The 14,497-nt window shown below is 46.0% G+C and overlaps 1 protein-coding gene across 1 annotated transcript; it reads left to right on the forward strand.

Moving 5' to 3' along the window:
* The first annotated feature begins 8,201 nt into the window (after nucleotides 1-8,201).
* Nucleotides 8,202-14,497, forward strand: TMEM37 (transmembrane protein 37). Its single transcript, XM_042458572.1, has 3 exons — nucleotides 8,202-8,206; nucleotides 9,528-9,564; nucleotides 12,534-14,497. The coding sequence occupies exons 1-3, from the start codon at nucleotides 8,202-8,204 to the stop codon at nucleotides 13,128-13,130; spliced, it is 639 nt and encodes a 212-aa protein (XP_042314506.1). The 3' UTR covers nucleotides 13,131-14,497.

Raw genomic sequence — 14,497 nt, forward strand, 5'->3', positions numbered from 1 at the left:
CATTTCCTTTCAACTCTAAAGCATTTGGGAGCTGGGTGAGGATTGGGCTGTGACACTATGTATCACCATGGGACATTATGGACTCAGAGACCATTTACCCTCATGCAAACCACCCTCAATGGTCTGTTCATTTGCTAAACACCTTGGCCTCCAAAGCAGTTCTGAGAGTAAAGAATGAATGTTCCTCTAAGGCAGCCTTCCCCTGCAGCCTGTTGTCCTCCAAGTGTGTTGGATCAGAGCAGGGCCTCTGAGGGGGACAGGAGTTGTAGTCCAACACATCTGGCTGGGGAGATTACTCTAAACCAATTCCCAAAGCAATAAAGCCATTGTTGGAAGGACTCAGTGGGCCTCAATTCTACTATTAGTTCTATCTTGGTAGATATCTACAGGCTGCTTTTAAAATGCAATTACATTGGAATATACCACCATTGACAATACTGATCACATAACGTCACCTCCAATCCATAGTTGCTATCTTCCAACCTTGGTTAGAAGTGTCCCTTTTCATTGACAGGGGAAACTCATCAATAAACTCTCAATCTTACTTAATATTCATTAACCCATACTGTAGGTGTGAAACATCACTGCCGCAGCAGTTTCAATATCAGCAAGCACAAGGTGTGTTTATCTCCTTTCCCCTGCCCCCCCCCCCCCCCCCGATATTCCCAAGGTGGCTTATTTCCTTTATTTTATTTTCTGTTTATTTTCTTTAACTTATTATATTAGCATAACTCTGAAATTGTATTGAAAACTAAAAATTATTTTAAAAAAACAAGGTAGGCAAGGAGGCAGGATTAAGGAACACGTGGAAGAGAGTGCAACGACAGAAACAGCCCCAGTCATGCTATTGGGAGATGTGCAGTAATGACTGCTTTGAAACTGGTATGTTTCCATTTTGATCAACTAAAGTGATTGCAGTGAGAAAAGGGCTTGTGGTAATGTCCTTGAACAGCTCAAATTAATCAGTGGAAACATGGTAAACAAGGATCTCTTTTAGTGGAAACTGACCACTGGATTTAGCTCAGATTTTTCTCAGCATTTCATCAGAGAAAAGAGAGGAACAATGGAGTAAATAGAGTGCTGCCCCTCACTCCCTACACCTTTCCTTGACCCTACTTGCCAATGTAAGAATGCCATGAGAGTACCAAAATTTTAGACCATTAGACTGTTCTTGTATCCCCTTGTATTTTTGTTATGTGCCTTCAAGTCGTTTCTAACTTATAGAGACCTTCAGGTGAACCTATCATGGGGTTCTCTTGGCAAGACTTGTTCAGAGGAGGTTTGCCAGTGCCATCCCTTGAGTCTCAGAGCATGTGACTTGTCCAAGGACATCCAGTGGGTTTCATGTCTGAGTGAGAATCAAACCCTGATCTTCAGAGTCGTAGTCCAATGCTGAAAACACTACAACACACTGGCTTTTTTATTCAGCATCCCAAAGAAAGTTAAAGTAACATATGAGGAATGGAGTGTGCTAGCCCAACCTTCCTCTGCAACAGCTTTGAGAAAGAAGAAGAAAGCGTCTTCTGGCATTGTTAACTGCCTTCATGTCAATCTTGACCCCTGGTGACCCTATGGATGAGACATCTCCAGGCCCCCCTGTCCTCTTCTGCTCTGCCCAGCTCCTGCAAACTCATATTCATGGACTCTTTAATTAAGTCCATCCATCTAGCATGTGGCCTTCCTCTCTTTCTACTTCCTTCCACCTTTCCTAACATTATTTGTCTTCCAACAATTCATTCCTTCTCATGACGTGTCCAAAGTATGATAGTCTAGTCATGTCATCTTGGCTTCTAAGGATATTTCTGGCTTGATCTAAGACCCATTTGTACTTTTAGCTGTCCCTGGAATCCTCAGCACTCTTCTCCAGCATCACATCTCAAATGAGTTGATTTTCCTCCTGTCTTCCTTCTTCACTGTCCAGCTGTCATCCATACATGGTAATAGGGAATACAATGGCCTGTACGATTCTGACTTTTGTGCCGAGTTGTATGTTTTTGCATTTTAGGATCTTTTCTAGTTCTTTCATAGCAGCCCTCCCCATTTCTTAATCTTTTTCTGATTCCCTGGCTGCAGTCCCTGTTCCAATTAATGTTTGATCCCAGATATGAGAATGCTTTTACTATTTCTATTTCCTCATTGTCTTGTTTGAATGTGTGTAAGTTCTCTGTGGTCGTTATTTTTGTGTTCTTGAAAATCTGAGTTCTGGTTAGCACTGAGGTCTGAAGAAGCTCTCATTTTCAGAGTGGTGCAGGAGCTCACTACATGGTTGTAAAATCACAGTCTGATAGCATTTTTGCAACACAGCTTGTGAAAAACTATTGTTAGAACTATGTGTTATGCTCAAGCACCACTGAATAGTACTGAAAAAGACTGTCAAAATGGCTTCACATTTTGCTGGGAGTGGTTGTCCAAATGTCTTTTGAAAATTTGCCAGCATAAACATCTTCATACCATTTTATGAGTAGATAAAGCTATTTTTCATGTGTGTTTACAGTCAGTTATAAGTAGATGGAATTCTGTTTAGACCTCCATCTCTGTGATGTTTAACCATTGTTTATTTGTCTTGCTAGCATTCATAAAATGTACTGAGGTAGATTTGAGTCACTAGTAATGTTAGTCATTCTGTATCATTTCTGCAGTTTATGGCATAAGTAGCTGGCAATCTATTATAGCCTTGCAATTTTGTGATTGTTTACTATTTGTGTATACATTTTAATATTGCTGATGTTATCACAGCGGGTGATTATTTTTCATACATTCTTAATATATTACATACTGTTTTGGTTATTTGGTTTATTTTCTTGCTGGGTATGAGTTCTTATGATTGAGATCCTTCCCTTTTGTATTTGTTTCATGGCATATAAAATGCAAGTGACACACAGAGTAAGTAGCAGGTGTAGGTTTCAGTGATTCCGAACAGCCCAGTATTGCTAAATCAGCATTCTTCCACTACAATGTTTTGTAATGTGTGCTGTCATTATCTCTATCACTTTTATGAGGAGCAACATCTAAAGAAGTAGACGAATCAGTCTGCTGAATTTAAAACAACAACAGTGACAAAGATTCTCACACCCTGTGTGGTAATAAATTTACAAATTTCCTATACTTGGAGCTTTCACTGAATCAACTACATTCTGCACCATCAAACTATCTTTAGTTTGATTGTGTTCTAGTCACAATGTTTTGTCAGCTGTCTTTGCCCCAGTTCTAAGAAGCGAGGCGTTTTGGTTGTTCCAGCAGTTGCCCAGGGTCCTGTTTCCTTAGAAAGAAGTCAGTAGAAACTGGTGGCGATTCTGTGATACAAGGCTGATTTCTACACATAGGCAGACTGAGTATAAGTCAAAAGGTTCACAGCATTGGCACTCCAATAGATTCTTGTTCCTCATCGGCTTTTCAGAAAAGCCATGGTGTCATAAGATTTCCTGCAAAAAAGCAAAGTCAACTCTCTTCTTACTGTCTGAATAACAACACATACTCACTTCCTGCTATATACACAGGCCTTCTCTTATTAAAAGTGGAAATAAAGAAGGATGGATGGCCGACAGACCCCAGCCAGTCAGCCATCTTTGCTGCTTTCTTCAGACATTCTGCCCCTGAAATATCAGAGTGTTACAAGTCATCCACTATCTTTCCTGAAGTCTTCAGGCAAGGATAGGAACAATTTGGCCTCCTATAAGTGGTTGGACTAGAAATCTCAACATTTCTTGCCACTGACTATGCTTAGGGCTGCTAGGACTTGCAGTCTGATAATAACTGGAGGGCTGCATGATTGCCATCTCTTTGTTAAGAAGCATTGCCTCAAGGTGTTAGCACTACAAAATTCTTGCCAGTCAAGAATTACAGAGTTGGAAATGATCCTAGATCTCTTTACAGTTCATTTTAAAACAATACAGCACCCATTAGGCTGTTCCTTAAAAACTTTGTTTTAAATGCCTGTCGGAATAAAAGAAAAGGTTTTGCCTGCTGATGGAAATACAGCTAGGGGGCATTCTAGCCTCCTTAGGCAGGGGACTTTATCACATGGGAGGAATTTCTCTTAATTTCGAATGAAAAGAAAGTGGGGCCAGAACGCATTCATGTGAATTTGCTAGTTCAGTGAATTTACGTGAATTTGAATTGCATTTGAACTGCATTGCTCGAAATTGCATTATTATTATTAACCTTTATTTATGAAGCGCTGTAAATTTACACAGCGCTGTACATGCAATCTTTTTAGTTAGACGGTTCCCTGCCCTTGGGCTTACAATCTAAAAAGACATGACACAGAAGGAGAAGGGAGTGGTGGAGGGAAAGGGTAGGAGGTCCAGCAGTTCCTATCTACCTCTAAGGCCTGGACCAAGGCAGATGGACTGGAGGGAGGGCTTGGCTTCATAATGGATGGTTAATCATTTTCCAGGGAAAATACATACTCTCAAGTAGGATAATGCATATACAGTACATAGCATGTGGTAGTCTATCATGCAATAACGTGAAACCCCATGATTGTGTTTGGGCTGACTTCCCATTGCCCGAAATTGTGTGTGGTAGTCTATCATGCAATAATGTGAAACCCCATGATTGAGTTCAGATTGCCATTGGATTATACTTCCAATTTCCCTTGTCTGATAAACTCCAGGGACTTCTAGAATCCAGGGACAGTCACTGATGAGAAGGCCCTCTCTCGCATCCCCACCGTGTTGTGATGGAGGTGCGATGAGGGCAGGGCCTTTCCTGTGATCCAAGGCTCAGGCCTGCTTATTCAGGGGGATACGGTCCGCCAAAAGCCTGTACCTGAGCCATACAGGGCTCTCTAGGTCATAACCAGCACTTTGATTGTGCAGGAAACACATTGGCAGCCAGTGGAGCTGCTTCAAAGGGCAGTATTATGGTCTCTGCAACCTGCTACAGTTAACAGTGTGGCTGCAGCTCTTTGGATCTGATAATAATAATAATATAATAATAATAATAATAATAATAATAATAAGTTTTATTTATATACCGCCCAATCACTAGGATCCGAGCGTTTACAACAGAGGGGATAATAGACGGTTCCCTGCCTCCAGGCTTACAATCTAAAAGACACAACACAAAGGAGAAGGGAGGGTGAAGGGGGGAGGGATCAGGTCCAGTATTCTTCTCTCCCTCTGAGGCCTGGACTAAAGCAGATGGACCGGAGGGAGGGCTCTTCTTCTTCAGGCTAGCCCTGATGGAGCTGGCCACCCTATTCTCTCCCTCACAGGCTGAAGGATGACATTATAGAGAGGGGGCCTCTTTTTCAGGCTAGCCTGATGGAACTGGGCCAGCCTACTCTCTCCCTCAGAGGCCGAAATATGACAGTTAGGGAGGGAGGAGCCTCTTTCTTCAGGCTAGCCCTGATGGAACTGGCCAGCCTTCTCTCCTCCTCAGAGGCCGAAATAAGAGTTAGGGAGGGAGGAGCCTCTTTCTTCAGGCTATCCCCTGATGGTACTGGGCCAGCCTACTCTCTCCCTCAGAGGCCGAAATGACAGTTAGGGAGGGAGGAGCCTTTTCTTCAGGCCAGCCCCTGAGTGGAACTGGGCCAGCCTTTCTCTCCCTCAGAGGCTGAAAGATGACAGTTAGGGAGGGAGGAGCCTCTTCTTCAGGCTAGCCCCTGATGGTACTGGGCCAGCTACTCTCTCCCTCAGAGGCCAAAATATGACAGTTAGGGAGGGAGGAGCCTCTTTCTTCAGGCTACCCCTGATGGAACTGGGCCAGCCTTCTCTCCCCTCCAGAGGCCGAAATATGACAGTTAGGGAGGGAGGAGCCTCTTCTTCAGGCTAGCCCCTGATGGTACTGGGCCAGCCTACTCTCTCCCTCGAGGCCAAAAGATGACAGTTAGGGAGGGAGGAGCCTCTTTCTTCAGACCAGCCCCTGATGGAACTGGGCCAGCCTTCTCTCTCCCTCAGAGGCCGAAAGATGACAGTTAGGGAGGAGGAGCCTCTTTCTTCAGCCAGCCCCTGATGGTACTGGGCCAGCCTACTCTCTCCCTCAGAGGCCGAAAGATGACAGTTAGGGAGGGAGGAGCCTCTTTCTTCAGGCCTCCCCTGATGGAACTGGGCCAGCCTTCTCTCTCCCTCAGAGGCCGAAAGATGACAGGGAGGGAGAAGCCTCTTTCTTCAGGCCATCCCTGATGGAACTGGGCCAGCCTTCTCTCTCCCTCAGAGGCCGAAAGATGACAGTTAGGGGGGAGGAGCCTCTTCTTCAGGCCAGCCCCTGATGGAACTGGGCCAGCCTTCTCTCTCCCTCAGAGGCCGAAAGATGACAGAGGAGTGGAGGAGCCTCTTTCTTCAGGCCAGCCCCTGATGAAATGGGCCAGCCTACTCTCTCCCTCAGAGCCGAAGATGACAGTTAGGGAGGAGGAGCCTCTTTCTTCAGGCCAGCCCCTGATGGTACTGGGCCAGCCTTCTCTCTCCCTCAGAGGCCGAAAGATGCAGTTAGGGAGGGGAAGTCTTTCTTCAGGCCAGCCCCTGATGGAACTGGGCCAGCCTTCTCTCTTCCCTCAGAGGCCGAAAGATGACATTAGGGAGGGAGGAGCCTCTTTCTTCAGGCCAGCCCCTGATGAACTGGGCCAGCCTCTCTCTCCCTCAGAGGCCGAAAGATGACAGTTAGGGAGGGAGAGCCTCTGTCTTCAGGCCAAGCCCCTGATGGAACTGGCCGCTCTCTCTCTCCCTCAGAGGCCGAAAGATGACAGTTAGGGAGGGAGAAGCCTCTTTCTTCAGGCCAGCCCCTGATGGAACTGGGCCAGCCTTCTCTCTCCCTCAGAGGCCGAAAGATGACAGTTAGGGAGGAGGAGCCTCTTTCTTCAGCCAGCCCCTGATGGAACTGGGCCAGCCTTCTCTCTCCCTCAGAGGCCGAAAGATGACATTAGGGAGGGAGGAGCTCTTTCTTCAGGCAGCCCCTGATGGAACTGGGCCAGCCTTCTTCTCCCTCCTAGGCCGAAAGATGACAAGGGAGGGAGGAGCTCTTTCTCTCAGGCCAGCCCCTGATGGAACTGGGCCAGCCTTCTCTCTCCCTCAGAGGCCGAAAGATGACAGTTAGGGAGGGAGGAGCCCTTGTCTTCAGGCCAGCCCCTGATGGTACTGGCAGCCTCTCTCTCCCTCAGGAGGCCGAAGATGACAGTTAGGGAGGGAGAGCCTCTTTCTTAGTGCCAGCCCCTGATGGAACTGAGCAGCTTCTCTCTCCTCAGAGGCCGAAAGGACAGTTTTAGGGAGGGAGAAGCCTCTTCTTCAGGCCAGCCCCTGATGGAAACTGGGCGCACCTTCTCTTCCCTCAGAGGCGAAAGATGACAGTTAGGGAGGGAGACGCCTCTTCTTTCAGGCAGCCCCTGATGGAACTGGGGGCAGCTTCTCTCTCCTCAGAGGCGAAAGATGAGTTAGGGAGGGAGAACGCTATTCTCAGCTGCCCCTGATGGAACTGGGGCCAGGCCTTCTCTCTCCTCAGAGGCGAAAGATGAAGTAGTGAGGAGAAGCCTCTTTCTTCAGGCCAGCCCATGAGGAACTGGGCCGCCTTCTATTTCCCTCAGAGGCCGAAAGATGACCGTTAGGGAGGGAGGAGCCTTTTCTTCAGGCCCCGCCTGATGGAACTGGGCCAGCCTTCTCTTTCCCTCAGAGGCCGAAAGATGACAGTTATGGAGGGAGGAGGCCTCTTTCTTCAGGCCAGCCCCTGATGGAACTGGGCCAGCCTTTCTCTCCTCAGAGGCCGAAAGATGACAGTTAGGGAGGGAGGAGCCTCTTTCTTCAGGCCAGCCCTATGGAACTGGGCCTCCTTCCTCTCCCTCAAGGACGAAAGTGACAGTTAGGAGGAGGAGCCTCTGTCTTCAGGCCAGCCTGATGTAACTGGGCAGCCTTCTCTCTCCCTCAGAGGCCGAAAGATGACAGTTAGGGAGGGAGAAGACTCTTCTTCAGGCCAGCCCCTGATGGAACTGGGCCGCTCTTCTCTTCCCTCAGAGCGAAAGCATGACAGTTAGGGAGGAGAGAAGCTCTTTCTTCAGGCAGCCCCTGATGGACTGGGCAGCCTTCCTCTCCCTTCAGAGGCCGAAAGATGACATTAGGGAGGGAGGGAGCCTTTTCTTCAGGCCAGCACGTGGAATGGGCCAGCCTATTCTCTACTCAGAGGCCGAAAGATGACAGGGAGGGAGGAGACTCTTTCTTAAGGCCAGCCCTGATGGAACTGGGCCAGTCCTCTCTCTCCCCAGAGGCCGAAAGATGACGTAGGGAGGGAGGCCATTGTCTTAGGCAGCCCCTTATGGTACTGGGCCGCCTTTCTCTCTCCCTCAGAGCCATGATACTGTGATACTGTGCCTAAATTGTATCACTTTTCAGGGCTACTGCAGCATGGAGTGAAACTCTGGATCATGTGGAGCAAGTGGAAAGGCCATTTCAAGATGAGATGGGCATCCTTTTCTTCAGCATGAGCTCTGAATTCTTTTTTTTGAAGTACCACTGCCAGAATCTCCCCCCCAATAAAGCAGGGCCACAAGTTGTTAAAGGCAGCTTTCACAAATGTGATTTTTGTTGTTTGTTTTGTTGTGTTGTGTGCCTTCAGTTGTTTCCAATAAGGTGATGACCCTTCATTTTTTTTTTCTTGGCAGGTCAGTTCAGGCAGTTTAGCCCTCCCCTGAGGCTGAGAGAGTTTGACTTGTCCAAGGTCTCCAGTGGTTTTCCATTGGTCCAGAATCACACCACTTCATAGGACCGCTTTCTAGGTTTGGTTTAGTTGGTTTGAAAACAGCAAGCCAAAAGGGGGACATGTGCTCTCCCTTTGGCTCCAAGAGAGAGACAGGGTTCAGTGCTCTTTCAGGGTGAGCAGGTGGCCTCCTTTCCCCCCAGACCTGCCCTCCATCCCAACCTTTCTGTCCAAGTGCATTCCTTTTTTGAGCCTAAGAGCATGAAGGGCGGAGGTCTTGACGCAGGGGCTGGGTGGCTTCTCCTTTGGGCGCGGGCTGGGGGAGTCTCTCTCCCAACTCTCGGACCTCTAGGAGGTTTTGAGCTTTCCTTGTGCATGTTGTCCTCCTTTGGAGGGGAGATCCCTTGGGGGAGGGAGCCCTGGAGTGGCAAGCAGCAGGGCAGGCCTCCCCCTCCAGCCGCAGCAGGGCCCTCTTGCTCCGGGGCTCTCTAGGGCTCTCTCCCTCCAGGCTGGAGTTCCCACGGTCCCTCCTCCTCCTGGAACGCCCAGGGCCGGCTCCATCCGCTTCTGCCTGCTCTCTCTGGCTCCCTCCTCTCCTCCTCCTGGGAGCTCTTGTTTGCTGCTGCTGCTGTGCGCTGCCTGCTGACTCAGCCAGAGGGAAACAACTCCAAGGGGCGACCCACCATCCCCATCCCTGGGATTCTCCGAGGATTGCGGACCCGCTGGAGGCAGGGGGAGGCAGCAGGCGCTGCTGGGGCTCCTTCCTAGTCCTGCCTGAGCAGCCAGCCCTGCCTCTGAAAGGGGAAGGAGGGCAAGCCAGGAGGGACTTTCCTCCCCCCCCCCCCCCAGAAACCAAGGCAGCCCCTAAAGTTGCCCTCTGCCTTTTGCCTCCTCCTCCTCTGAAGGAGCCAGAAGGCATCATGGACAGCCATCGCAGTCCAGGTAATCCGGGGCCAAAGCAGGGTCAGGCAAGAGGGATCCTGCCCCCCTCCTCCTCCTCCTCCTTGCCTTGGATGGAGGAGAGAGAGAGTGGCCTGGGCCCTGGGCAGGGAGGGGCTTTGCTCCCCTGCCGCCCGCCTCCTTTGTTCTCTGTCTCGCGAAGAAGGCAGCCTTGCCGGCCCCTCACAGCAGCCTCTGGGCCAGCAGGACCTTCGCTGGGACACCTGTGGGCTCTCGGGCGGGGCTGGGGCTTAAGCGGGAGCCCTGTCCCCTGGAAAGTGTTCAGGCCTCTCTGGGGCACTTTCTTTCTCCTTTTGTTTCTTTTCTTTCTCTTCTCTCTCTCTCCTCTCCCTTCTTCCTCTTTCATTAAGGAAACTTTCTGTACAATATATGCCTATAATGTTATTCTAGAACTCAATGATGAAAAAAGAGAAGAAGACCCTAGTCATACAATGGGCATGCTTTTTAAAAATTCCTTCCCCCTAAAAAAGGAGTTTGCATGTTTTCTTTCTTTCTTTCTCTTTCTTTCATTCTAAGGAAACGTTTCCTGTATAATAATAAATATTATTGTATGAACTCAAAATTGCTGAGAAGACCCTACATCCTGCAAATAGGCATCTTGCTTTTTTGGTGTCCCTCCCCCCTGAAAAAAAGGAATTTAACTTCCCCAAATCCAGCTGATGTTGACACTGTGGTGTGGTTTTGGGAAAGTGGGTTTACACGAACGAAGTGGGATTTGAACCCTGGTTTTCAGAGTCATAGTCCAACACTCAAACCACTATGCCAAGCTGTCCTAAAATACTAAAATAATATTCTAATTTACTGAAAAAACAAGTAGGATTTGTATCTCACATTTCTCCCAAATGGGAGTCAAAGCTCCTTACAATATAAATGAGGATAAAACAGCTGAAACAGGATGGAGTTTTGGATAGAGTTTGTTGACTAAAAAAGACTCCAATGTTTTTTCCTAAATTGTTCCATTTCCTCTCCTCCCTCTTGGAATACAATGACTTGTTTACAAAGATCAGCAACTCTATCCCTTCACTGGCATGTTACTGCTGATGTTTCAGCAAAAACTGGTTCCCGCTTGGCAGTTCCTGGAAGGCTTTGTACAAGGGCTATTTGAAAATAAGACACGCTGCAGGGGTTGCAAGTAAGAAAAGCCGAAAAATGACTGAACAAGGGCGACATGCACATTGTGGGTGCTTTTACATTGTGAAATTGGCTTCTGGGGAATGGAAACAGCTTGGTATTATTTGAGTGAGCCAGCGTGATGTAGTAGTGGTTTAAGCCCTGGACTATAATTCTGGAGAGCATGGTTCAAATCCCTGCTCAGCCGTGGAAACCCACAGGGTGACCTTTGGGAAGTAACACTCTCTCGCCCTCAGAGAATAATAATGGCAAATCCTCTCTGAAGAAACTTGCCAAGAAAACCCTGTTATAGGTTCATCTTAGGATCACCATAACAACTTGACAGCACACAACATTCAACATTATATATCTATCTATACGTGTAGCTAGAGATACATACATACACACACTGGAAATAATCATTAGCATTTATAAAGCACTTTAGGGTCTCCAAAGTACTTCACACACCCTTTCAGTGGGGCTGTGGGGCGGGGGAGAATCGATATCAGGATTTGTTAGTAAATCCTTAAGTAGTTTTGTAATAGGGCGGCAAGGATTTCTGCCTCCAAGTAACTGAAAATTTGTTGTAAAATTGCTTTTTTAAAACCGATTGCATACTTTTGGAGGGGCCATTAGGTCAGAAACCCTATAGTATGTGCAGGTTCTTTAGGAATGGGAATGCTGTAGGTAAATGGCTCTATCCCCTCAGTCATTATTTTGCTTTTGTCTCAAGAATCTAGCAAAAAGCAAAGCAGATCCCGCAAGGCTGGAATCTGCTCTCTCCTGTTTTAAACAACCTCTATAAGGTAGCCCAGTATTTGTTATATCTACAGTGGATTCCTTTTCATCTCTCAGGCTCAGTATGTCTGTCAACATTTCCTTTTATGACATTTGTGTAAAAACATGGCTCTACCTTTCTGCCCTCACAGGGAAAAAAACTAATCTATCTTCTGGTTTGTTTTTGGTTGTTATTGTTTTGCCTTGACTACTGCCATCTTCGTCTCTCTGATCTTTCTGTAACCTTGTTCAGGCATTCAGATTAAGGCTAAACTGAATGCATGAGGAAAAGAACATGATAGCCAGTCCTTCTTTCACTATCACTTTCTATGTGAGAACAGAATTCAGAGACTTCGCCACCTTTGGAATATCAGTATGCAAAGGGGCCTTGTAGCATCTTCAAGACTAACTGTGAGAAGGAAGTTGTAGCATAAGCTTTCATGGACTTAGTCTACTTCCTCAGCTGATGCACGGAATGATTCATACATCTGAGGAAGTAGACCAAGTCTGCGAAAATTTATGCTACAACATCTTTCGCACAGTTAGTCCCAAAGGTGTAACGAGACCCCTTTGCATATGAGGATAGTGAGAGTCAGAATAGGAGAGTCCCTGCTATATGTGTAGAAGCTCTTCCTGTAATCCAGAACCGGATCCCTGTATGGATCCAGATCACTGAAGACGGAAGTGGGTGAGGTTTGTACACCAACCTTTTCACGTGTTCAGTTAGCTGTTCTGTGAACTTCTGGTAAGACTCATGTCTCACCTTCACATATCCATGTACACCCAGCACTCTGCACCCAAATTCTCCATGTTATGATACCCCAATAACAACAACTATTATGATTAGACAAAGAGTAAAATAAATTGCAGTGGTGGAGAAATAGTAAATGGATGTCATTTTGTACATTTTAGGTATAACTATCACTGACAATTAACCACCCTGTGGATAATGATCAGATGGCTATGCTGTTGTTGTTGTTGTTTTTAAATGCTTCTTGCTTTAAAATATAGATACCAAGATTTAACTATCTCTTTTTTATTTCTTTTGGGAATTTCTCTTTAAGGCCCAGTGGCTACATGTTCACAGAAGGCCCAAGAGGTTGTTTTTTGAGACATTTATTCGGAGCCTCATCATCCTCTGCGTTGCGATATCTGTTGTCCTGTCTTCAATTGCAGTGTGTGATGGACACTGGCTTTTTGCCAAAGGAAAGCTCTTTGGATTGTGGCACTTCTGTACCATCAACAACAACAGTGCCCTCAGATGTGCCACCAACCTCACTTTGGCCAATGTCAGAGGAATGAACATAGGAATGACTCTTGCAAGAAGTATGGTGTCTTTTGCTGTTGTAGTAGCCATCTTTGGCCTGGAACTTCTCATGGTCTCACAAGTCTGTGAAGACATCAACTCAAGAAGAAAATGGTCAATGGGATCAGTCCTCATTCTTGCCTCCTTTCTGCTCTCATCAGCTGGGGTGCTGAGCTTCTTAATCCTTTTGAGGGACTACATCTCCTTCACAGGTTTTACACTCACCTACTGGTGTGAGTTCATTGCTGCCTTCCTTTTCTTCCTTAATGGGATCAGTGGACTTCACCTTAATCACCTAACATTTCCATGGAACAGACTGAGAAAAATTAACAATGATGGACAACAGCTCTGCTAAATAAACTAAGAGCATATTGTAGCTCATCAGCATTTGAAAAGAACACCATGTTTTCTTAGTATACAATAAGAGAAAAGGATTTACAAGGGCATGCTACTTTTAGGACCAGTCAATAGTAGAGGATGCACTAGAAGCTGGATTATTATAGTATCTTAGAATTTTTAAAAATGCAGTTCTTCATTGTGAAGGAATACCAGTCAAATGGCTTACTTAAAACTTGGTTCATATATTTACAGCTCCCAATCCAGGGACTGAAGTCTCACAAAAACCAAGGAAGCAAGCTAGCAAATTTAAATATAAGAAATCCCAGTACGTTCAAGTGGATTTAGTTATAATTAGTTTTACCTGAACAACTGGTCTAGGCCACTGTCCAAGCGGGATGAGAAATGCACTGTGTAAATTTATTTTGTTCTTTTCCTAAATCTCTAAAACCTAAATGTCGACCTACCAAGTCTGCACTGATTCAGTGGGTCTACTCTAATTGGGTCTTGCAACTGGATTAGGCCCAGGATTTTATTCTCTTATCAGTTAGAGTCAGAGCAAACATTCTCAGAATGTTGGGCAATGGCAATAAGAGCTTAAATTCCAAATAAATCATTTCAATTTAACTATTACACACGTCAAACCACTGGTAGAACTTTACTTCTTATTTTTCCTTAATGAAAGTATTTGAGATATTTATATACAATAGAAGCATTTATATCAGACTAGTTGTGCACTATGGAATATCTCTCTTTCAAACTGTGCCTATAAGTATGTTTTATATCAGAGGTGGGAATCAGGTGTCACAGATTTTGCTAAGCTGTAACTGATCTCACTGTCTAGGGTTGCTGGGAATTGCAGTCCAACAACATTTTGGAGAGCCAAATGATTGCCATATATTTTACATGGTGACTTTAGTTGCTACTGACAAGAAACTTGTTTCATATATACTAATTACCTCCTGTGTCTCTGTCATCATCCACTGCTTTAACCCTCTTTATGTCAAAAATGACAAACCATTGGCCTTCCACATCTAATGGTAAAGGACTGTAGGAACTGCAGATGCAAACATTTGGAGGACCAAGGTTTTATGACTCTATTTAAGTCTTCTTTCACTGATACTTCTTCCTAGCCCTTTTCAGTCTCAGCTCAGCTCCTCCTTCAGCTTTACCTGAAAGCTTTTGAGTTTTACTAGTAAAAGTAGACTGTGATGATAATGATGAGTGAAGTAAAAGGGAAAACAACTGAAAATGCACATAGATTGAGCTGGCATGGGCCATGATATAGGTCTGTTACAGACTGCCCAAATAAAGCTGCTTCGGGTCTCTTTGGAGGTATGCTATTTAAATGATGCATGGGTCCTAAGAGTCCGGAGGTTATGCCAA

The sequence above is a fragment of the Sceloporus undulatus genome, chromosome 1, assembly GCF_019175285.1.
Source record: "Sceloporus undulatus isolate JIND9_A2432 ecotype Alabama chromosome 1, SceUnd_v1.1, whole genome shotgun sequence".
Lineage (NCBI taxonomy): Eukaryota > Metazoa > Chordata > Lepidosauria > Squamata > Phrynosomatidae > Sceloporus > Sceloporus undulatus.